This window comes from Pogoniulus pusillus, chromosome 27 (genome assembly GCF_015220805.1).
Source record: "Pogoniulus pusillus isolate bPogPus1 chromosome 27, bPogPus1.pri, whole genome shotgun sequence".
NCBI classification, from domain to species: Eukaryota; Metazoa; Chordata; class Aves; order Piciformes; family Lybiidae; genus Pogoniulus; species Pogoniulus pusillus.
Genome location: NC_087290.1, coordinates 10,588,605 through 10,613,512, shown reverse-complemented (window position 1 = coordinate 10,613,512; position 24,908 = coordinate 10,588,605). Strand labels below are relative to the sequence as shown.

Genomic DNA, 24,908 nt, shown 5'->3' with positions numbered 1-24,908 from the left:
TGATGTAGTAATACCAGTATAAAATTGATTCTATGCATACATATTCACTTCAAATTGGTGCTTCTAATGGAGTTTGGTCTCATTACAGCAGTACTGAAATTGTTTTGAGATCAGCTCTTCAACAGCTGGAGGGAGATGCTCTCTCCTGTCTGAATTCAGCAGCTCTGCTCACCCCCCAGGGCAGCAGCTGTGCCCCATCCCAAACGCCAGTGGTTCACGTTCCATCCTGCACGTGGGCACAGGTTAGTTTCAGCATCCATGCATCAAAACAGATCGATGCTGCTGACTGCTATTGATGGCAGCCTCATTGATTGCAGCAGTGGCCTGACAGCAAAGGTCTTGCTTGATTTTAAATTAATAAATCCATAGCAGCGCTTCAGCAACAAGAGTCCTGTTTATTAGCAGGAGTTTGCTCTTTCTAAGCAGAGAGTTTTGCTCCCACCAGTCCTGTTGGCACAGAAGGTGAAATCCAGCCCCCACAGCAGAGTTCAGGTGGAGCTGGAATCTCATCAGCCAGAGGGACAGCTGGCCACTTCCAGTCTCCTGCAACAAGCCAGCTTCATCTAATGCTGACCATCCCTTGCTCCGAGTGCTTGACAGAGGGGAGTAAAGGCCTCTATCGGCATCCCCCCAGATCAGAACATGATGGTCCAGGATGTGGCTGAGGACAGAGCAGCCACACAATGAATCACCAGCAGCTACTGCCTGTGGCCCACTGCACTCAAGCTGGCACAGCCAAATACAACCAAAATCCACACTCAGTATTGACCTCTTTGATACTCCTGTGCTTCTGCCTCCCCTGACACCATGAGTACCCCAAAGCAAAGGCAGGTTGGACACAGGGGAGAAGAGCCACTTTAGCAACAGACTCCTTCTTTTATTACTTCAAACCAATTTAACAGCCATGGGCATGACAAGTCCAGAGAGCTCAATGCCTTTTATAACCCTGATAATACTCCTATTAAAGTTGCATCAAGCCATCATTACAGCTACAGGATGAGACAGTCAGAAGCAGATGCTTATTTTTATCTGGCACATTCAAGTGCAGCCTGTAAATGGCACCTAACAGAGAATCACTGGGCCCTGGTGAAATGCATATTACTCCTCCCTCCTCTTGCTCCTTTTCTGAACAGAAAAGCGCTAAAACAAGCTCCTAAACAAAGAAAACATTAGGACTCGCTGGTGAAGAGATGGGATCACAGCAGAAGGAATTGCAATGGTACTTGCAGGCCACCCAAGAGCTTGCTTCACCAAAGCCAGAAGTCCCCTAAATAGAGATGCTTACAAAGGATCCTTGTAGCTCCTTTCCTTCACAGCAGCCTGGGCAAGAAGAAAACAGCTACCTTTAGCTTCCCATGCTGACACACCAGTTATTGGCTCAACCTCCTAAGCAGCTGAAAGGTAGGGGAGCAGGTTCTTGTGGGCTGCAATGCTTAACAAAGAGAAAGGCACCTGAAAATGCCACCACCCTGGGAGGGCATCGTTGCCATTGCCCTCATGCTGCACGTGCCCCCACGCTCACTTTGTCCCAGCTCTGCACCGCGGCTCTGGCACGCTGCAAACCGCTGGCAGGAAGAAAGAGCAAACGCTCTTCAGCTTCGTTATTTGCATTCATCTGCTTTTCCATAACACAGAGATTTCCAATTACATTATTTACAGCAATCTGTTGTCAACTCCCACATTCAGCACTTGAGGATGGAGAAAATTAAAAGGCAGTGGAATTGCTGTTCGGAGCTTTGTTTCCGGAATAGCAAAATCTATTGCACCTCTGACCCCAACGCTTCTCAAGCTGCAATGGCTGCCTGGCTCCAATGATTTATCATTCCCCTCTCAATCAGGCCTCTTTTTTTTTTTCCTCCTGTAGCTCTATTCTAGAGGACACTATTTTGAGTCTAACCACTTGCTACCACCCCTCAAAATAATATGTCAGGCTATTGACGAGTCGTTTGAATTGCAAACAGGTGCACATCGCTTTGATTCACTCCAGAGTCACCCAAAATAAGCACTCCCCTCCATCAGGATGGTCTCCTGCCAAGAAATCGTCGTGCCAGGCAGCAATAACCCTGGGCTGTGTTGGTTTATAACGTTCAAAATGGTACAAGTGCATATGTGGAAAGGGAAGCCCTGAGGGCAAAAGGGGAGGAGAAAACTCTGCTCCTCCAGAACCGTAATCTTCCTCTGCATGGTTTATTGTGATAAACCAGGAAACGCAGCCACCCATGAAAATGCTGTTTAGTGAGGGAGAAGAAATTAAAGGGAAAGTGAAGCAGAGGGGGCAAATTAAAACTTTAACAGGTCCCCAAGAGCTGACACTGTCTTTCATAGCCAGTGGAGCTATCTTCCCCCACCCTGCCAAAACTGTTTTCATTACAGCTACAGTTTTGGATGTGTCAATTCAAATGTAAATGTGCACCAAGGCTTCCAAGAGGATTTTAATTACCATGATAGCATCGCTAATTATGGATATGAAAAAAATACATATAGAATGTGGTAATTCAGGAGGGTGCTGCGCAGAACCTGGAGGTATCAGTCAAAACAGGGCTGTGCAGTGAGTTAAACGGCTGGGCAGGGATTTGACAAAGCACAGCAGGTCCCATTTCCCCCTCAGGCCAGGAGGTGACAGGCAGACTCCAGCCACACGAGACTAATTCAACACGGGCATTGCTGCCCAAGCTGTTACTAAGCTCACGTGCTCTGCCAGAGGCCTGGCAGCTGGGAACCACTCCAGCTGTACACATGCCCTCCACAGTTCCTCCCAGGCAGTTCTGCTCCTCTGACAGTCAGTGCAATGAGCCTGTTTTGCTGGAGGACTTGGTCCCTTTCCACTCTGCACTCTTATTCCCATGGGTGAATCACTGCTTCCCTGCCAAGTTACTGAACAGGCTCACTGCAAAACTGTGGCCAAAATTTGCTGCAATCAGGGATCAGCAGCCCTGATCCTGCTACAGGACTTCATACATATGCAGAAAAACTAGTCAGTCTCCAAAAAGGCAATGCAAGATGCAAATCCATGAAAGGCAACACAGCACATGGAGGAAATAAGAAGGAAGGGACATTTTTGGCCTCAAATGTGAATATGAGGTTGACTGAATGTGCTTCTACCCTTGCTTTCAGGAACAATAAAACATGATCCACATATCTGCTTTAATTCCACCACCCTCAAAGACATCACAAAGGAAAACATCCACAGAATCCTGAGAGAACAAGAGGGGTTTTCAACAGATGCCTCTGCAAACAACTGGGACAAGTAGTATCTCCAGTAGACATGTTCTAGCCTAAAGCAGGCGAGGTCTATCTTATTCAAGGAAGAGGAGATGCACTTACAACACAAGGGTGTTCTGCTGGCCCTCAGGGATGTTCTCTTTGCCAGTAGGAGCATCCAAGCTCTGTCAGGTCCCAGCCACGTATTCATCCTAGTACCCTTCTGGCAGCTCAGAGACCCTTACCCTGCACAGACACATCACGCGCGGCAGCTAGGGCACAGCTGAATACGCTGCTTTGCTTCTGGATGGTTGGGATGCAAGCAGCAGGCAGAATCCATTAATCACATCCACTCTACAGAAATAAGACCGTGTCAGAGCAACTTGTTCCTCATTGCTATGCAGCACAGCCTTCCCAGTGGAGGTTTTCAAGGAAACACAAAGCAGCAAAGAACACTTCTGAATGGCTGAGGCTGGGGTTCTCAAAGGGACCTGTGGGCATGAAACATTCAACTCCATCTGAAAAACTGATGTAAACAACAGCTTGTTACTTGGGGCTTCATTTTGACCCAAGTATGCTGATGATTTAATCCTACCTGAAACCAGGACAAATTCTGTCCCTGCAGCAAGAGGGAGAGGGTGACTATCACATGCCACTGAGTTTATGCTAGCTTAGATCAAGCCTACAGGGACAAATAATAAGAAGGAAGATGGAGGGGTGAAAGCTTCAGCATGTGTGAACAACGCTGCACATTTCAGCTGGTAGCTGGTGTAAGTGAATGTCCAACCCCATCAACCTGCCTTGGGATCCTGGTGGGGTGCAAGACTCACGTGCTCACTCAGAAGCTGAAGGGGACAATTAGAGTCCCAGGCTCTTGTCCCAGCCAGATGACACTTATTAACTCTAGCCAACATCATTTAGCCCACCCAGGTTTCCAAACAACCTCACTTTCTCATTTCACTGCCAGTCAGTCTCTCACTAACTTGAGAGCTTCATAAATACCATGCTCAAATAGCTTGAGCAGTGGCTCAGAAAATTAGATGGTGATCAAAGTGCTGATGTAGAGGGAATCACCTCGCTTGGCAACACCACATCTCATCATACCTGCTGGAGGGGGGCCTCCAGACCAGTATCAAACACTCATTTACTGGAGTTGACCAGGTTTAGGGACCTCACAAGTTGAGAGGTGTTGCCAGAGCCCTGTGGACTTGGACAAGCCTACTTTAAGCATGTTTCATTGGTATGGACAACCGTGCTCAACCATGCTGTGCACTGAGAAGTGGAGAGACAAAAGGCAACATTGGCTTGTTACTGCTTCATGCAACCCAAAGTGCTTAAGCATGTTCCTGAAACTCTCTGCCTGGATTCCAGGAAGTAAAATGGAGCCAATGCCTATTCATTATGCAGAGGATACAGAGGTTAGACAGAAAGGACAGTATCTGACCCCAAAGAGCAGACATCCATCTGCACTCATTGATAGTAAATATAACCTTCTGCAAAGAGGGTGGCCAACTGGGTTTGGTCCAGAGCAGATGGCAAAACAAGACAGATCCAGATCACAGCAACAGACAGCAACAAGGTGCTGGTTGTGAACATAAGCCTGTACAATAATCTGGTAATGCAGTGCATGCCCTGCAGTATCATGACACCTGAGCCAGCTTCAGGGACTGCACTAGCAGCAGCCATCAGCCTGGAGCCACAGAGACTCAGCCACTTTCTCACACAGACCACAGGGAAGACTTGATCAAAGCCACTTTCCAGGCCTTCATTCTGACATTGCCTCAACTGCCTTGCCCTGGCTGACATGCCTCAAGGCTTCTGCTAATTCTGAATGCTTCCTTGCTTCCCTCACAATAAAGCAGGGCATGTGGGCATGTAGCCTTCCAGTATCTGAAGGGGGCCTACAGGAAGGCTGGGGAGGGACTATTTACAAGGTCTTGTAAGGACAGGACAAGGGGTAATGGGTTTAAACTGGAAGAAGGCAGATTCAAATTAGATGTTAGGAAAGGGTTCTTTACAGTGAGGGTGGTGAGATCACCTATGGCAGAGGGTTGGAACTGGATGAGCTTTGAGGTCCCTTCCAACCTAAACCATTCTACAATTCTATGATTTGATGCCAGGTTGCATGTCCACACTGTGATCCCTCCAACCTTCTCCTGGACAGGGTACCAAGAAAGGAGACGGCTCTGGAACAATCTTAAAGAAAGTGAGAAAATAAAGATGAAGCTTAAGATTGGGAGGTAAGATTAGGCCATTTTTAAAGTAGTCTAAGAAGAAAAGCTCCATCCATTTTCATTAGGAAAGCACTTTGGCCATACCTCAGGATTCAGAGAGAGCAAGCTCTGAAGGTTACTGTAGCCTCACACACAGTAGCCACATGTAACACTTAACAGGACAGGTACAGGGGTACAGCTCAAGATTCTTCTCTATACAGTGACCATGGCTCTTCAAACAGGATAAAAAACCCCAATTGTGCAGTGTGAGATGAGAAAAAAAAATACAGAAAGAACAGAATAAAAGATATAAAGTCAATTTTAGTCCTCTACCCATCTCCCTGACCTGCCTCAGCTCTTCACTGCGAGACCTCCATCTGGAATTGAAAACATCTGGATGACTCAGCATATCAAATTAACAGCAATATCCAAGGAGCTGGAATGCTCTCTACCTACCCACGCCCACACTGCTGCTCAAAAGTTAAAGATCAGCAGGATTCATGTAGCCCTCATCTTATCTGAATACGAAGTTTGCAACTGCTCCCACACAGACAAACCCCTCCTGTGTCAAATCAAAGCAATGCAAAGTTTCCACAAGTAGTCTCAATGAACATTCATCATCCCAAACACCTGCACAAATGCTCTCACTACACTTCCCAAACAGATTTTGTGGAGCACCAAGGTTTCACAGTTAGTTGCAGTGGTCAGAAATAGCTGCAGTGGATTGATGTTCAAGGACCACAAGCAAAAGCCCAAAATAAATTGATGAGAACAAGTGAAAATCCCTCTGCAATCACAGAACAAATTCACTGACTTGGCTTCAGTGTAGAGCAGCAAGCCCTGGTGTTGGTGGCTGCTGGCTGGCAGACAAGAATTGAGACAGGCTATTTCTTTTTGCAGTATAAAGTCAAGGATGAAGGATATAAAAATGTAGAGACCTGCACTCGAAGCCTCACACACTGGCAAATGAAAGGATTTTGCAGGCAGGGAGGAAAACAGACCTGAAAGCTGCAATCCTAGTTATTTTTAGAGGGACAAATGTTGCAGCTATGCTGTAGATATCTCCAGCTGTATTAAAGAGCCAGTGCTAGCCAAATCTATTTGCCACAGAGCTAGGAGGAAAAGAGCATGGCAGCAGAAGGTAGCAGTCTCTTTATAACCATAGCTAGAAAAGCCCCTCCACCTCCTCACAAACCAAAGCTGTTGCCACTGTGTGTATTCACTAAGCCTGATTAGCCTCCAGCCAAGCCTCCCAAAGCTCATCCCAAGCTCCCAAGCAGAAGGAAAAAGCCCAGACACACGCAGCACAGACACAGGACAAGCAATGCATGCTGCTGAACCTCATCTCTTCACAGCTACATTTTACCTCTCTCTGTTCACTGCAGATCTTGCACAGCCAAAGAGGACGTTTCTGGGCCCCAAAGGTTTCTATTCCACACTTGGTGCAAACTTTCTGAAAGGAGAGCATAAAAAAAAAAAGAAGAAAAAAGTGGTGTTAGTAAGGCCATACAGCCCTCAGATGAGAGAAGGGAGAGAAGAACCTCCCCACAGTTCTGTTTTAGTCTCCTTAAAAACCTAAACATGACACAATTTCCTGAGTCATCCCGAAGAACCATGGATGGCAGGAAATTGCTTCAGGTTTAGATGGACATGAGACAGAGACAAATCTACACTGCAGTCCTTGGCTGCAGGGCAAAAAGAACACTGGACAGGCCAAATCATGACCAAGAAGCCTCTTTCTAGAGTGATCATGATTCTATGATTCTAGAGTGGGGTTTTTTTAATACCTCAAAATCCTAAACCCAAATCACTGTGGCACGGCAAGCAGCTGTAACCAAACACAGAAGAACCTCTCCTCCCTTCCATTGCGCAGTCTTGAATCCCATGGCCTCCCCTTCACTTCAGCAGGTGCTCAGCAGCTCCTGATTTCTGGCTGCTTAGTGGAACTGGAAGTGGATCCAACTGTGCTGACATTGGCAGGCCCCAAGCAGAAGGCTTGACAGCACCACGTGGCCACTACTGCTGCAGAAGGACCTTTCATCTCTCCGCTGGCATTACCAACCATTTACTACCTGAATCACTTCATATTTATAATGAAGCTGATGTGTATCAGGCTTGGCTTACAGCTTGAATGAGAAATTGGATGAATTCTTTGATCCTCACAGAGCAAAAGCCACTCACAAGAGGGCCCTGGAGAGCAAAACCTTTCCTAGAGAGACCTGTGAATGTAATCTCACCAGCAAAAGTTCTACTCATCCTCTCAGCCAGGCTGCTCCTCCTCTGAGCCAGAAGGTCTCTGTCCAGAGACCAAAGTCTCAGTGGCTCACTCAGACCTCAGCAACCCTGTGTGGAGGAGGAGAGTGACAGAATCATGGTACATGAGGCAATGGCTTCATTGCATGAGTAAATGTCTCCCACGGGTGTGGTCAGAGCAACCCAGAGATAGGTCTGTCACTAATTCATGAAGCAGAGAAAGTGGCAGGCATCACCAGCATCCCCACAGAGGTTGGTGCTCCTCTCTCCATCTCTCTGTTTCTGCCCTCATCCTCCCATAGAAATAAGGAAGAACCTATTGACTTTGCTGCATCAGTACTCAACATGGTGCTTCCTAAGCCAAGAGGGACTGCAGATGCAATTAGGAGACACCATCTGAAACACTCCAAGTTCTCCCTCCCTCCACCTAAAATCTAAGGGAGTAACTCTTAAATACCCTCAACGATCCCAACCCCACACGTATAGCACATTCAAACACTCCCTCTAGTGGAACTTTCCAAACGATTTTGTCTCTAGCCATAAATTTTGAAAGTTCCACTATAAAAAGAGGCTTTCCTCTTCCTCTGCAGCAAGATGAAAAATAGAGCATCACTTACAACCCCTCAGAAGAAGACATAAAAATCAAAAGGCATTAAACACAGCCCCATTCCTCATTAAACACAAGATAAAGCACTTTCTTCTCCTACATACAGTTCACCTTTTATAGATCCTACTGATCCCCTCTGCATGGCAAATGACACATTATGCTTTGTCTAACCGCTGCTATTGTGAACACTCCTGGATTTGCATACATCTTTGTCTTGCCAGCATGCATTTATTTCCAAGATAATAAAAGCTAATATTAAAAGCATTCTTCATAAAACAGAAAGCAGCACATAAAAAAACCCATCAGGCTAGGATAAAGACAGAACCTCTGCTCAGCAGAAGGGACCTGCTGAAGGTAAGTTCTTTGCTATGTTTCACATGCATTATTACAATTCCTGCTACTGAATTAAACAGGCTGAGACAGTAACAGAGCACCAGCAGCAAGAAAAATATGAACTTTAAAAATCCATAATTCCCTGACAAGTCCTTGCTTACTCCACACAGCATGAGTGATGGATATCCCTGGATGAGAGGGAACAAGCTTGAAGTAACAGTCTACTCTGCGTGCTGTGCCAAAAGGTTGACCATTCCCCGGGTTCACTCTACAACATTAAAAAGCAGCAAGTGAAGCAGTTCAGGGCACTCAGGTAGTGCTGAGTGTGTGCCCCGAGCTTGCACGCAGCTGAAAAGTGCAGCCAAGCTGAAAGCAGCTGCAAAACACATCCTGGATATGAATGCTCCTGAACTGACTGCCAGACTCCAGACAAAAAGGGAATAACCACAAAAGAAAACCACTCAGCCCTTCTCTGGGGGTTTCTGGTCACAGTCCTCCTAAGAATCCCAGGCTCAGGCAACATCACCAGCTGGGGGAGTTACCACCTACAACTGCAAATGGACAGGGCTCAGAAGCATCTGAAGTAGCTTTTGCCTCTTTGTTAGTACAGAGCTCCCAGGAAGGAGGTTAGAAAGCCTGGTGGCAACGTGACCCAGCCAGCTTTGGACAAGATGAGGGCATAATCGCCAAGGGAAGAAGGCAAGAAGAGAGTACATCCTGTTATTCCACATACTTGAAATGCAGGAAGAAGCCAGCTGTCTCCTGTTGGCCACCCAGCCCTTGACTTTCCACAGGCACTTGTACACAGAGCTCATGCTTCTCTCCAAGACAGCTGCCCTGCAGCTCCTATCAAACCAGATCTTTCACTTGCCACTTCCTTAATGCTGTTTCCTTCTCCACCCCTTCCTAAAATGCTACTTTTTTCTTGGCTTAAGACCCAGGTGTTCAAAGTGCTGCAGCCAACTGTGGACCAGTGCAGCTTGGCCTGGCAGCCTACTCTGCATGAAAGCTGCACCTCACAAACTCCAGCAATGCCTGCAGGAAAGGTTCTCCACTGTGCCCTGCATGGCTGCTTACCACAGAGGTAACCTGGCTGCTTAACCACTCCACCGTAAAGGAGCAGGTTTTACTCAGAGCTGTGCTGTGGGCTCCAGTAGCCACCAGGGACAGAGTTAGCACAGGTTGCTCTCTTCCATCCTACCACCGGCAAGTCAGAAACACTCCTGCAAACAGCAGGTGCCCTCACTTCTCCCCAGGCAACACGCTGAGGCAAAGTCACTTAGGAAAGTATCTCCCCAGGGAAAGATGGTCTTCTAGTGCAGGAAAAACAGCCTCCCAGCAGAGGGAGGATAAAGCGGTTGCCTTGGAGATCATCATTTCCACAGCAATACAGATTAACCCCTTGGCTGCAGAGTCTAGACAAGCAAGAATCGACCCCAGAGTGCTGGCAGAACAGCATCCTCCCCAAAAACTGATGCTACTTCTCCAAGAGTAGCCATGCAGTCCTGCCAACAGCACATACAAACCTAGGCAGCTGTCGGTGCACAGCCTCATTCGTGTACCAGCAATGGAAACCCTACACTGGTTTGGAACTTGAAGATGGACTTGAGTACTCTGAAGAGTGCTGTGACTGGAAGGTCTAAGGACAGACCTTGGAGTAAATAAGAGTAAAGCATACAGGCTCTTCTTAGAGGAGTTGCCTCTGATCCGTTTCTGCCCCTTCTCTCACTCTGCAAACCCAGATGCAGGGTTGATGAATCCCATCTCAGCACTCAGCACAGTTTAGACACTTTGGGCTCCAGAGGAATAAGACAACCAGGGTGCAAGAGAAAAGACAGCACCAATCAAGACAAGTGGAGCAAAGTGAACCCTGAAGAGTTCTTTAGCTTCTAGGAGACACAGGGGACTCTCCTATACAGATCTGCTAACCAGGAGCAGGCAGAAACCCGTGTGACCAGACCCACCTTTTTGCAATCCTGACAGAAGACTGAGGTGCTGCCCAGCAGCCCCAGCAGCTCGCCACAGAGCAGGCACTGCGAGAGGCCGTTCCCCATCGCGTTCTTTCGCATGTTCTCCAGCCGCTCCACCAGGCGCCTGCAGGGGAAGAGGCAAAGAGGTCACAGCTCTCACCTTGGAAGCAGAGGCATGCCAAAAACCCTGCAGACACACGCTCCACACTCAGCTTACCTTCACCGTTCCTCTGCAGCTCTGGGCCCCTTGCTGGGACCATATGTACTTTCACTTCAGTCTCTGCACTCAGTGTTTCCTACCAGCTGACTTCTGGCCTTCAGGGGATAAAACCCTAAGTTCCTCCACCAAAGCTCACCAAGACCTCAATAACCATAACTGCAAATATGACTGAAAAGCTTGATTTAGCTAGTGCATGTAGGGCAAACTGCTCACAAGAATGGCTTGATCCCACACAAGGAGCTCAGTGTCACTGAGGCCACACTGTCATCACAATCATTTCTTGCCTATAGAGCAGAAAAAACCTTTAGTGCTCAGATCAGGGCGAGTCAGCACTGGGAAAGCAAAGAGGAATCAGACCTGCCAAACTCTGCTCCACCTTTATATGTACTTCCTAAAAGCAGTACAACAGGTACATGACTTGCCCAGACCACATTAGATGCAGGAAGGCCAGACTGAAGCCATCAGACCAAGATGAGCCTGGCTGCACTACAGGGATGCCAGGAATTACTCCCTGCCTTGCTCAAGAGCAGCTTTGGAAGACAGGAAGCATGTCTGCATGCACAATGTCCATAGCAGCAGGACTAGGAAAGGGAAGGCAGGATGACCAATTAGGATGCAGGATGTGGAAAGCATGCGGAGAAAGGCTGCTGTCTTGAGATCACTGCTTGGCAGTCCTCAAGTATCCATTTGTAGATGGGGACGATAACAGCCAGGCCATTTATCAGAGGCAGTGGCCAGCTGCAGCCATGTGCAGCTGCTCTCCTGCCATGCATGCCACCCAGTCCTCATTAGCACTAATGTCCCATCAACCAAGTCCCGTGCTGAGAGGAAGGCAAGGTCTGTTTGAAAGAGGTATTGCCTGTGGTGATGAGGTCAGGCAGCACAGCTAGGCTGAGCCATCGTTAGTGATCCTTGACTTCAGCAGGAGAGAGCTCCCAGGAGCTAACAAAAACACTTCAGAGAAGGTTTCAGCACAGGAGCAGCCAGGCAGTGACCTTCTGCAGCTACACCAACAACTGCACAGGAATGTTCAGCAGCCCCTCAGGGTTGTTAGCTGCTTCTGGGGTCTCTCATATATGACACAAACATCACTGTCAGCTCTCCTTAGCACTCGCTGATGTGCACTGCACAGGGACAGAGCAAAGCACAGAGGCAGGAAGCTGAGCCTGCTGGACACAGGCTGGGAGTCACTTAGGTTTCCTGCCTTGCAAACAAAAAACACTGCTGGGAAGCGCTGCAGGGTTGCTGAACTCCCCAGCTCTAAAGGCAGTCAGTGCAGGAGGGCCACAGACAAAGCCAAGGCCAGATCTGCAGCAGGACTGAAAGCAAAGGGTGCCCATGTATCAAATAATCCAGGCTAGCAAACCCCTTCCAGATGGCTCAGCCAACTAGAACATAAAGTTATTCATTCACTGCTCCAGGTGAAACCCCAGGGGGCTGCCATAGACAAGGGAAAAACCTCACTCTGCTGCCAGCAGTGATTTCTGAGCCAGCCTGTCCACTAGGAGTGGGTGCAGCTGCACAGCTCAGCATCTTCCATAGCCTCTTCCCAAGCCACTGGTACAGCTGTACAGGTTGCATTTACTGGGGACTTTGACAGTGGCTGCAACCACAGCAAACCCTAAGGCTTAAAAAAAGGTGTGAAAAAGGCCTGGAACGTGGAGAGCAGGAACACAGGATATCCTTCCCAATGCTCATCATCTCCAAACAAGCAACACAGGAAGAGAAAAGAAAGGAACTAAGGGGTGCTCTGACTGATGGAGGCTGAGCTCTGGCAGCAGGGAGAGCCACTCCTGCGGCTGTTCTGACCTTTCCTTCTGAGGGACGAGGACAGATGAATGTGACCGTACCCAATGCGCTGCTGCTCCATGAGGTCCAGTTTCTCTGCCTTGCGGATGACTTCCAGAATGACCTCAAGCTCCTGCGGGCTCAGAGTCTGCATCTTCCTCTGCTTCTCAGTCTGGAACGTGTGCACTGACCAGCCTGTCTGGAGCCTGTGGGACGGCGTGGAGGGAAGAGTTAAACCGTGAAAGCACAAAAGCCCTGCCCTGTCCTACATGCTAAACCTGCCTGGCACACAGAGCCCACATCAGTCTTCCATCAGAGAAGTCTTCTCTGACTAACACCCAAAGCAGGAGTTTCTTCTCACTGACAAGACCACTATGTCATTCCTCCAGCAGCAGGATAGTGATACCTCTTTCTGCTTTCTCATTTCCCCTTCTGCTCCAGTTTGTATTTTACCACTGCACAGCCTCACTCCTGCTTGGCTCTGCCTATAAAGAAAACTAGCACACCTAGGGCTGCCGTCCTGGGGGCACCTGCAGAGATGGGTGCTGCTGCCAGGCACCGTGAATGCCAACAGCAGGCTCCTGCACACAGGGATTATCTGCATCCTCCTGCCTCCAGATCAGACATTTCTAATGCCCTCAGCTCAAACACAAACATCATCAGGCACACCTTGAAATATTAATTTGGCAGCTTGCCCCCTTGATCTAACCCTGGTCTGCAAGACTTAAGTGAGCCCCCTCCCTCTGTGCCTCACATAGAGCAGCTGACATTTCTCCTTAGCTCACTTGGGAACAGGCAAGAGGTTTCACAGCTCAACTAATTACCATTCAGTAGGGGTTTAGAGGTCACTGGATAAAGCCACAACTGCTAGCAAAACACAAGGCATTCTCAAACACAGTTGTCTTAAGGCTTTTAAGTGAAGGCTGGAGAAGTGGCAGTGTCATGCACAGCTCACAGTCAGGCAGTCCTCTCAGGTACAGGAGAACCTCCTGTTTTCTAACACTCTGCAGGCTGACCCCAGAGGTTCAGGTAAGAGCAGAGCTGGCAGTGGCAAATGCAATTCTAGTGCTTGACTCACCTCCATCCCTTCTGTCTTTACGTTATGCAGTAATTTAACTTCAGAGGGAAATGAGATCAAATGTTCCTAAAACAAAGAGTGCTGGCAGCTAGGAAACACAATCAATTACACTTAGGACACTGCAGAAATGCAAGCCTGTCTCTAAGCCTTTTCTTCCACCCAGGGGAGGGCTGGTGAGATGAATGGATGGGATCCCAACACACACCAGTCATGCTGCAAACTACACTGCTGGCTGGTAGCTCCAAGCATCAGCCAAGCACCAAGCTCCGGTTCAACAGCTCCTGTCCCACCCAAGCAGCTTATTTCCAGGCTGCAGAGGGTTCTGCATGTCAAACCCCTGCCTCTCAGTCAGGCTGTCGACAAGGCCAGTGCTCCACATAGATACAAGGAAACAATTCCACCCACAGCTGAGGCTGGAAGGAGAGAAAGGTGGCGGTGAGGACTCACTTGGCACGCAGAGCCAGCTGCCGGTCATTGGGGCACACCCACTGGCCCGTCCCGCTGCCAAAAATCGTGTCAGCCATAGCAGCAGGCTGGTGAGGAGAAGGGATCACACCTGTAAGAAGCAAACACCATCACTGAGCGCAGCTGCCACTCCACCCCTGAGAACACACAGGGCAGCACTTGGCACAGCCTCATTAACCATCCCAAAGAGCCACTCTTCTGGCAGCTACAACACAGGAGATCTGCTGGTGTTACACACGGTGGAAGCAGACAGACTCTCACCCACAGACAGAGATAAAAACACACCATCACCCTGCTAAAATACAAGCCAATAAATACCTTCAAATACCTTGAAGACAAGGCTGGAAGTTTAGATTTTATGGCGCTCTGCAAAAAGCCAGAGACTCTTTGTCACTTGTGACGTTTCATTCCAAGCTACAGAAAAGCATTGCTTGTGTAAGAATAACCTCTGCCCCAGCACCGTTAGAGCCCCAGCGCTGCAGCACTGAGAAAGCCACTCCATAAAGGACACAAAGAAGCTACAGTTGCCTTTTTTTTTACTTCTTAACGGGGTAACAAACAGAAACCCACGCGACAATCAGCATGAATAGTGGCAAGTCACTTCGTTCATTAGAACTGCCTCCATCATAGCCCGGTATTTATAACTGCAGCCTACAATAGCAGCTTGTTTGCATTCTCTGACGTTTAAGACAGCACCTTTTGCAGCAGCTCTCCCTGCTGCAGCTCCTGTAACCAGATGGTCACACCAGTGATTCCCTGAGTTCAACGCCAGTCTCACCGTGAGCTGAACAGTGAAGCTAAGAGCCAATTTCCACTCGCTCAAGGGAGAAACATCCCCGAAAGAGACTTTGCAGCTAAGCAGTTCTGAGTCCTACCACCAGCTCGGATGAACAAAAAGCATCAAGGGACAGGTGCAGCAAGAGATTTCAACAGAGGTAAAACTAGCTCAGTACTTGATGTACTGAGCGTTTCTCTAGCTAAGCAAGTGTCTTACTGGCCCTAATGCATGAATTTCCAGCCACTAATAGTTACCTTTCCTAGAACTGACGCTTGCCAGCTTTGAAACCATAGCTGCCAGGCAGAGATAACGTGTTTAACACTGTTTGGCAAACACAAATCAGATACAATAGCAGGCAAGGTACATCACCTGCCAACTGTGCAGTAGTTCCCAAGAAAACACATGTTCCAGTCTCAAACTCCAGCACACTCACCCCGACAGTGCTCACGGTTCAGTGTGTGCCACAACTCTGCCTGCTATCTGCTGCTGACACACAGAGCTCTCTGCTGCTGTGCCAGACACGGAGGCATCACACGCTGCACGGCCTTGGTTCTCTCACACAGGCAGCCACACAGCTTGTGCAAATGCACCTCTCCCTCCCTAGGCTGAGCTCCCATGTGCCACACGAGCAGCACTCACCCCTAGCACAGAAACACTAATCCCTGTTAGAGAGCTGACAGCTGTCTCCTGCCAAGCCCCACGTCAGCCTTAACAGCCACAATGGTTACAAACAGCGAGTCAGTTCCTTTCTCAGGGACCATCCCGATTCTGCAGAGTCTGAAAACTCAGAGCTTACAACAGGCAGCAGAGAAGAGAAGGAATTACACAGAAAGCTCAGACTGCAAGGGTACAGGCTCCAGCAGTTCATCATAATGCTCAACAGCACAGTTCAACTGCACAGCAAAATGAGGCATGGAGGAGATGGGAGGCTGCAGCAAAGGTCTGGCAGAGAAGAGGGCTGGGACAAGGACAGACAATTGTCCTTCCACAACTGTAACATCAGTTTTTGAAACCTTCACTATATTAGCTGAAGTGATTGCTCCTGAAAGGGATCATCTCTAGAAGAAATCCTTCAACCCTGACATCTTCAATTCTCCAACTACTTTCCCTGCTCTGCTTAGCACTGCATATGCTGTGGGTTTGCATTTCCATTTGTCCCACATCTCCTGCCCTTTTCATTTTCTTCATGATCTCAAGCAAGGAGGGAACACAGTCCCCACACACGTCCCACAGCAACTCACACACAGGGGAGCAATCAAGCATTAACAGCACAAAAATATGGAGGCTCCCACCCCCGGGCCACTGTTAGAAGCAGAGAGAAGCTACAATTTCACACAGAATGGATGACCTGGGATTTTCCAGAGATTTCCCAAGCCTGTGATGTGTAGTTAACAGGATTACACACACATGTAGCCTCACACAAATGCATATAGTAAACTACTCTTCAGATACACCACATACTCCTTCCTCCTATTCAAGCACACCTGAGGAGCAGCACAGCCCCCACACTCCATGTCTGCTGCCGAGGCTGAACACACACAACCACACCAGTGCGACCAGAGCTTGGCAGCTGTGGAATGCTCAGCATAAAACTAGAATTGGAGAAAAGCCCCAAACCACAGTCAGGGCAGAGGAGTTTGCTTTGCCAGCAGCTGTGCTTTCAGGGTGGAAAGCTGAGCACTCATCTGCCCCTCCTCTCTGCAGAGCTTTATCTGCTCCAAGAGAGCTAAAGGCAAGTCAGAGTAGAGCACATCAGCTGAGCATTTTTTCTCAGGAGAGACCTGAGCACATTCTCCAGCCTCATACCAGAGTGTGCTTTTCTCAGCATGACTGAACAAAAACAAGCCATGTCATGCTCTCTCGCCTCCTGTTACTCAGCATATGCTTCCTTTCTCCACCATTCCCTGAGCAGCATCCGACAAGAGAGCAAGAAAACAAAGCACAGCCTAGAAAATCATCATACCCCAAACAAGCTTTCAGATAGATTGTTCCCTAAAATATTTACAGGGAAAATTCCGTTCAGCACCGTTGGGTATCTGCTGCTCCCTCTGATGCAATGTGGCATTGCAGGTGGCTTTGAGTCTTTGCCTCTGGAAAAAGCCCGGTGTGGTTTGACAAAATTGCCTCAGAGAAGGAAACAAGAATGACGTGGGACTGCTAGGGTGGGAACAGAGCATTGGAGGGAAAGGAGTGTCTTGCGTGGCCATGAGAACCATGCCAAAGAAATGGTGTCAGTAGCTGGAAAGCATTAAGCATCATCTCTCTTATCTCTGTACAGGACAAGCAGTGCAGTTGAATCAGCCTAATCAGAAACACCAAGACAGCAAAACCACACCAGCCCAGGGAGTCATTTCTCGGGGCTGTGGTGAAACATCCCTCTCCTGCAACCAGCCTCCATTGCCTTCTCTCTCAAAAATGCTCCAGTTAGCACCTACCTTACTGAGCCAATCCCTCCCTGTCTTCTGCTCCTCGTAACAAGCTAGGGAAGGGCAGAAGCAGACAGTCTCTAGCAGCAAGAGAGCATCAGAAATCCACAGCCCTTGGCCCTGTGGCAAGTCCGCTACATACAGAATGAAAAGGGAAGCACAAACACTTCAGGTCACAGAAAGAAAACTCCAATATTCTGCTTTCACTTGAATTAAGAATCGAAAGGGAGTTCTCACTGACACTTTATGACCTGCTTTAAAAACCCTCCACCTGTTTGTTCCCCTCCTATGATGGAGGAAGTCATGTGAAACAAAACCTCATTAAATCCAAGTCCACCTGGCTGCCCTTGGCACAGAGCTGGGGGAGTACTACAAGGAAGGAGCACAGCCCCGTAGAGAGCTAAAGCTTTGCATGGGGCCAGAAGCACTTTGAAAGACACAGAGCTGAGCACATCTCTGTCTGCAGCCCTCAAGTAACACTGCTTCTGCTGTCTCCATGATGAGATTTAGACTCTGCAGCCAGAGAACAAAGCATCTGAGAACACGACATGAGTCTGTGAGGGGGAAGTCTGCTGGTGGGGTCTGAGTGAGTGGAACAGCAGCAGGGTCACACTGTTGACTTGACCCCACATCCCTGCATAGTGACCACAAGACAGCAAAGTGAGCAGGATCTTTCCCAATGGAGAGTCCCCACTTGGTCTGGAGGATGAAGGTGAGCTGCAGCTGGCTGTGGGGCAGTATATCCTCCAGGTGCAGACTGGGTAGAGGTAAGGACCTCTCCATGTCACCCTACCAAGACACCCAGTCATGGATCTTGCAGCACACCTCCCCAGAGCACAGCAGAACAGCAACAGGAGGTGTTTCTGGGTGTAGTCTTGAACCACACTCCCACAACCAGCACATGCGGCACCAACTACAACTGGTGGCCACAATGGCAGGAGGTTGCCATGTCAGTACATCCCATTCCTAGCCCCAGCTGCCAACAGCACACAGACACAGCCTTTCGACATGATGCTCTTCAAAGAACTTCAGGCGCTTCAGTGAATCAAGGGCAATCTTCTCAGCACAAATGCAACATGAACTTCACAAATCTTTACCTTAATAACACTGCACAGTCAGTAGTAAAGGTCCAGAGAGCACAGAACCTGCTACCTGATCAGCTCCAAGAGCAGATGCTTGAAGAAGAGTGTAAGAACAGAGCACAGCACAGCAACACTTTTCCAGACTACCCTCCCAGCCTCCAGAGATTCCTGGATCACACACTCCCCGAGCCAGGCTGTATTTAACATCCCAACCACTCTTCTTTCCCAAATATTTAACACCCTTAACATTTTTCTTTCCAGTTTATCAGCTGGCTTTTTCAGCTCACAAACACATTTCACATCATCTTGCTACACCAACTCCCTTCCCCACTCCTCCAGCTCAAACACATTTTGACTTTACCTTGACTACATCAAAGTTAAAGGGTCCTGTTGACATTGAGGCAGTCATTGCAGCAGAAGACATCTCCTCCCAGCAGCCAAAGCCGAGCCCTCCTGCAGCTGGGCTGATTACAGGTGCCCATGAAGCATTAATTCCTCCGAGACCTGCAAACACAAAACTGTCCTACACAGGCCCACAAGGAGCTCTTCCAGTCAGCTTTCATTTGCCTGGTTATTTCAGCTACGTAGCTCGTGTCTATATTAATTTGTTTTAATAGGAAATTAATTAGGCTTTTTTTTTAACACTTCATTTAAAAAATAAAAATTAAGCAGCTGGCCAGAGATGAGTTCCCAATCCCCAAGCCGAGCTGTGCCGGTGTAATTAACTCTCCTGCTTTGAGGGCATCACCTCCCCCAGGACTCCCGGTCTGCAGCAGGTACCGTGCTGGCCTGTTTTCTCTTTCAGCTGCTGCTCCCTCAAACAGGCAGGGTAATTACTCTTTGCTCTGTGCACCAGACCCCATTATCCCTGGGAAACCTTAGCAACTAAGTGAGTGTTTGCTCCTGTTGCTATGACAGAGGATAAATGACTAGCAGAGATAGATAAGGTTAACCCAGCCTCTGCCTCCCACCCACTGCCGACCAGCCCATTCTCCTCCCAAACCCTGGTCACAGAGCAGGGAGACGACTGCAAGCAGGCAGGAAAAGGCCACTTAGTCCAGATACAGGCCTTCCCCTCCTGTTTTAAAGAGCCCACTGTCACAGCTGTCAAAGCACAGGACAAAGTGACAGAATAACCCTTTGGACTATAGAAGACAGACACTTGCCTTTGAAGACCAAGTCTCAGAGCCAGAGGAGTTACTGTGCAAGTGCTGGCCTGAATCAGGGCTTTATAGAAGTTTTTTCCCACACACAAACTACTTTGAACCATCCCTTGAAACCTTTGTTGGCCCCTCTTGTGACAGAGGAGCCTCCTATAATCATCAACATGTTACAGGCAGGAGGCACAAGCACAGCAGCGCCAAGAGACACTCTTCTCCTTCCTGCACTTTGCTCTCCAGAAGGGAAAGAGCTGGGCACAGGGACATGCCTCAGAAATAGCCTTTTGCAAACCCTTACCACGTTAAATCCCCACAACAGTGCAACCCTTAGCAGCAGATGGAAAAGACAAGCAACACAACATGGTTAGACTCGAATTGCAGCTCTGTGGCGTGGGCCAACGGAGACAAGGAAAACACAATGTGCAAATAAACACCACAAAGCTTTGGCAAGCTTTGGGACAACAACTGAAGAACCCAATCAGACAGACTTTCCACCCGTATGTCCCACCACAAAGGCTCAATCTAAGCAGGAGAAAACCTCATTCAGAGCCATGTATCAGCCCGGCACAAATGAAGCACAAACTAGTCACAGCACACACAACCTGGGAGCTGTTGTCGCCAGACAAGGCCAAGCTGGAAAAGCAGTGAGGATGAGGTTTTGAGGGAAAACAAAGAAGGTTCCAATGCACCTGAGCTGCTTCCCAATCCCAGCAGCAGTGGCAAGAAGCCTAACTGCTTTTAAGACAGAGCTTGTTAAGTAGCTTATAAAATACAATGCCCTGGAGGTCCACACCAGTCCTGTGAGTGGGGAGATAAAATCAGCTCCACAGAAAAACTGACATATGGGACCAACAACCCTGTATTAATGACAGGCACTTATTAGCGTGGCTACTTGATATATGGTAAGCTATAAAGAAGCAGTTTTCACCCAAGCAAAGCAGTCTTCCAGCTCCTCAGCACCCGATGGTGCTGGGAAGGAAAGCCAGCCCTGGTCCACCTGCCAAGGTGTATCTTTATTTATCAGCCTTTGGCCCTGTTTCCTTCTGATCCCCAGCCAGGCAGGTGCCTCGTGCAAAGTGAATAATTCATGAAGCCAGCAGGCTCTGACTCACGTTCTAGGGCAGGTTGATCTGGCATAGGCCTACGAGAAGCAAATTAGCATCTAAATGGCCAATTAGAGAAACTCATTTTATTATTCTGATATGCTAAAAAAAAAAAAATAATCTCTGGAGGCCTTCTGCTGGCTGAAGGTTGGCAGGGAGGAATTGGCACCTCCCAAGCTCCAGAGAAGCATCAAGCTTCTTAGAAAGAATCGGACACAGCAGGAGAAGCTCTGAGCACAGGCCAGCGTTGTCAAGGAATTCCTTGCAGGAGAAGGCCATGCCAGCCTCCTTCATGGGTAACCTCAAGTGAACCAGGAAAAGCACCGTTCACAGCCAGCAAAGAGACTGATGAGCAACCTGACCCCAAGCCTGACCAAAAACTCACTACCCAGCATGGATCCAAGCCCCAGGCCTGCCATTACACCTGGAGGATGCAACAGTCAACCACAGCACCCTGGGTGTAAGCATCCTACAACACCTTTAAACACACAGGCACAACCAGCAGTAACTCCAAGACCTCTATCACCTTGAACATTGTTGGTAAGAGCAAAGGACAGTCGTGGACTTTGACCAGGCCCTGGTGAGTACCTGACCCAAGCTGCAGCAGACCAAAGCCCAGGGCGCAGGCACAGCATGCCGTTCACATCTGCACATCTAACAGCACCCGCCACGCCGCACGGAAGGCCCAAAACCCAGCGTGCCAGTCTACCCTCCGTAGATGCGCAGGGGCTACTCCCCACACACAGCATGCACAAGCCCCACAGCTTTCAGCACGCCGAGGCTTAGCATTCTCCGATGGAGCTCTCACGTTCGGCCTCCCACTTTCGGCGTGTTTCCCTCACAGCCCTCGGTCGCTTAAAGCCATTTGCACCTTCAGCAGGCTGAACTCCACCTAAATTCAGCTTTGTGCTCAGGCTAAGTTCAGCCTTGCGCTGCTCTCCTTGCTGGGGCTCGGCAGCATTTCAGACGCGGCTGTCCCACCGGTGTGACCCCGGCTCTGGGTGCCCCAGACCCCCGCCAAGCTGCTGCCCTGTCCCAGCACGCCCACGGGCCGCTGCCCACGGGTGCCGCACACAGGTGTTTGCCTGCAGCTCTCCCTGCAGCCAGGACGTTACCAACACCCAAAACTCCCCTGGAACCTGCGCACGAAGCTCCCGTCCGCCCTGCCGGCGGAGCTGCACCGCCCGCTCCCCGCGACGCGCACCCACCTGCCCCGCGGCCCGGCCGCCGCCGCGCTGCCCCGCTGAAACCCGCGGCCGGCCCCGCCACGGGCCACGCCGGGACTCGGCACGGAGCCGGCCCCCCGCCCTCTCCCACGGGACAAAGCGGAAACGGAGGGAACGTGCGGCGCTGCCGCCGCTTCCTCCAGCCCCGGCGGCACCGCCCGCGACCCCCACCGGCACCCCCCCGCGGCCCCTGGCACCCCCTAGCGGCCCCGCGCCGCGCCCGGGCCCCCGGCGCCGGCCACCGCCAAGGCCCGGCCCGGAGCGGCGGGGATCGGAGCGGGGCCAACCGACGGGCGGCTGCCCAGGTGCGGGCTGGAGAACATTGTGAGGGCCCCGGCAGGCTGAAAACTCACCTGAAAACAGCCCAAAGCGCAAGGGTGGGAGCGAAAAATAAACACAACAAAAAGAGAGGACCGAACAAAAAAGGCAAACCACCAACCCACTGGGAAAACACGAACCTCCCAAACGAACAGAAGAAACCTCCCCACACCTGAAAACGATCAAAAGCCCCACCCCGACTCCACCAAAATAGAGCAACCACAAGCCCACACAAGCAAAAGAGCCTCCCCAAAGCAAACAAAGCCTCCAACCCGAAATAACAACAAACAAACCTCGAACAAATACAAAAAACCCAAGGAAGATCCCAAACAAACAAAAAAAACCCAAACCAAATAACACACAAACCCACTGAGACTAAATTAATCCCCTCCAAACTCCCAAACAACAACCAAAACCTCCAACCCAAACCAACAAAACTCACCCAAAAAAAAAAAAAAATCAAAACAAAACTCTCCAAACAACAAAACCCCAAAACAAAAATAAACCAAAACTCAAACCCATCCAAAGAAAACAAAGTCCTAAAACCCCAAAACCTCCAAAACAAAGGCAACCAAAAATTACCCAAACAAAATAATAGCCCAAAGGAAACCCACCCCAAAACGACAAAACCTGGAAGCAAAATAGAAACCACAAACCAAAACTCCCAGAGTAAAACTCAGCAACATGAATTGATTTTGCAGGGAGAAGAAATAGAGACAACCACAGCCCACAGCACAAGCAGGTGAACTTGGTGGGACAGGGACAGCTGTGGAGAGCTGGCCCAGATCTGCAGAGTGATGCTAATGGACCCCAGCTACAGAAGGTCACCTGGGGTCAGCAGCAGAATTTGATCTCACTCTTTTTACAGTAGAGTTCTTCCTCCTGGAGCTGCTATAAATGCTCTCCCCAGGTAAGCAGAACCTGAGTCTCAAGGAAGGATTGCAAAGCAGCTATAGTGTGGATCCACACTGCACCCACCAACGTGGGTACAACATGAACCCAACACAGACCCGGCACAGGGCCAAGACACCAAGTTAAAGCCTGCCAACCTGCTTCACCTGCCTCGCTGCACAGCAAGTGAGGGACCAAGGTGCTGGCTGTCCTTACACCTTCAACCATCACTTACAGCTCACTCCCTCACGCTTCATCATCATTAAAGGTCTCTTGGTTTGTATTTTGGAGACCAGTACAAATGTGAAGAGGCACAGGAGGGTGGGGAGTGGGGAGCAAAGCTCCTGGTGAAGTGACAGCCTGGGACCATACATTGAGGTAACAGAGAGTCACAGGAAAACAATTACTCCTCTGCACTACTCTGTGAACATAGAAATGAGAGCTTACTCCTATTCGAATGCCCAGTGGATATAGTCAGTAAATTTGACATAAGACAGGAAAGGAGGAAGAGAAACATAAAAGGGAAATAGAGGAGAAATCCTCACTCCATGCTTTCACTGCCTGTTCAGAGCCTGCTCTGCAGAAACCCTGTGGTCTTGCAGCTCCACTGCTTCCACACATCCTCCACGACTCCACAGGATGTGCTCAGATACCTGAGCCTGAATGGAGTTCAGGCTTGGGTGTATATTTTGCTTTAAGCAAGAGTTACAAAATCCATCAGAGGAAGCAGTGCTTGCTTGTATTAATACAGAGCCTGTATTTCTGTGTACGGGAGCCCCTCAAGATGACATTTCACACCAGGTAAGTCCTCCATGCAGTCAATAACATTAATAAATTAAACACATGGTTCAGCCAACTTCAGGAAAGAGATAAATTACCTTATTTAATCAGCTGTACTGGCAGGAGCAACAGCCACAGGAAGCAACACGTCCCAGAGCCTGGACTCATTCTGCTGTGGAATTTGCTTATTAGGATCCCCACAGAACCAGGGGTGCTTTGGAGTCCGACTGCAAGGCTGGGTCTTGAGAGCTGGAAGTCACAGAGAATAAATATGACTTTGCATTAAAAATTTAAAAAGGCCAAATATGAGTTTTATCTTGATAGCACCAAGTCAATTTTTAATAGACTCGTTTCTCAGAAAGCAGGCACTTCCCATTCCACCCAAAGAACCCTTCACAATCTCTCTTTTATCAATGATGGCTTCTGCTGAATTATTCACCAGATAACAGCTGCCAGAGATTCCAAATACACGCATGACAGGACTGTAACGAGGAGCAACCTTCTCCTGCAGGCCTGTCAGTATCTCTGGCAGTGGCACCACAGATACCCCAAGCCACTCCTGTCTCCTTCCAGCAGAGCACATCACTGCAAGCTGGAGAGCAACCTCCCCCTTGCCGTGTCACCCTGGAACAGGCACCTTTCTCAGACAGATGAAAACAAAGACCACTCTTTTCAGTGGGATCTTAACCTTGTGGGTGTGAAAGAGAACTGAAGATGCCTAAAAGCAGCTGGATTGTAAACAAAACAATCCTAATTATAACAGTCCTCGAAATGATTCCCAGTTGAGACACTGGAGCGGTAAGCAGGGGGCTGGGCACCCATTCTGACATGTACCTGCCGGGCAATCACAGCCAAGGCGTTGCACTGCTGCTCTGCATTCCACAGACATTTCTGGTTAGATCACAGGCTCCTCCTTGTAAGAATTCTCATCTGGCTTCAGCGTTTGAAACAATTAGTGTCAAACACATTAGCGTTTTAATGCAATCGCATGAGCAAATTTAAATACGTGGAGTAAC

At 49.1% G+C, this 24,908-nt stretch overlaps 1 protein-coding gene across 4 annotated transcripts in view; it reads right to left on the bottom strand.

Moving 5' to 3' along the window:
• The window catches only part of RPH3AL (rabphilin 3A like (without C2 domains)), a 41,702-nt gene extending 19,645 nt beyond the window's left edge, over nt 1-22,057 (bottom strand). For 2 of the 4 annotated variants that reach the window (XM_064166428.1, XM_064166426.1), the window contains exons 1-6: nt 21,886-22,055; nt 18,776-18,918; nt 14,111-14,219; nt 12,648-12,791; nt 10,572-10,701; nt 6,781-6,867 (exon numbers count right to left, since the gene is read on the bottom strand). In XM_064166428.1, the coding sequence (XP_064022498.1) occupies nt 6,781-6,867; nt 10,572-10,701; nt 12,648-12,791; nt 14,111-14,187 (438 nt within the window). In that variant the 5' untranslated portion in view covers nt 14,188-14,219; nt 18,776-18,918; nt 21,886-22,055. Of the gene's footprint in view, nt 1-6,780; nt 6,868-10,571; nt 10,702-12,647; nt 12,792-14,110; nt 14,220-18,775; nt 18,919-21,885 lie in introns of all 4 variants that reach the window. The other 2 variants (XM_064166429.1, XM_064166427.1) reach the window with 2 other exon arrangements.
• Between the last annotated feature and the right edge of the window lie 2,851 nt (nt 22,058-24,908).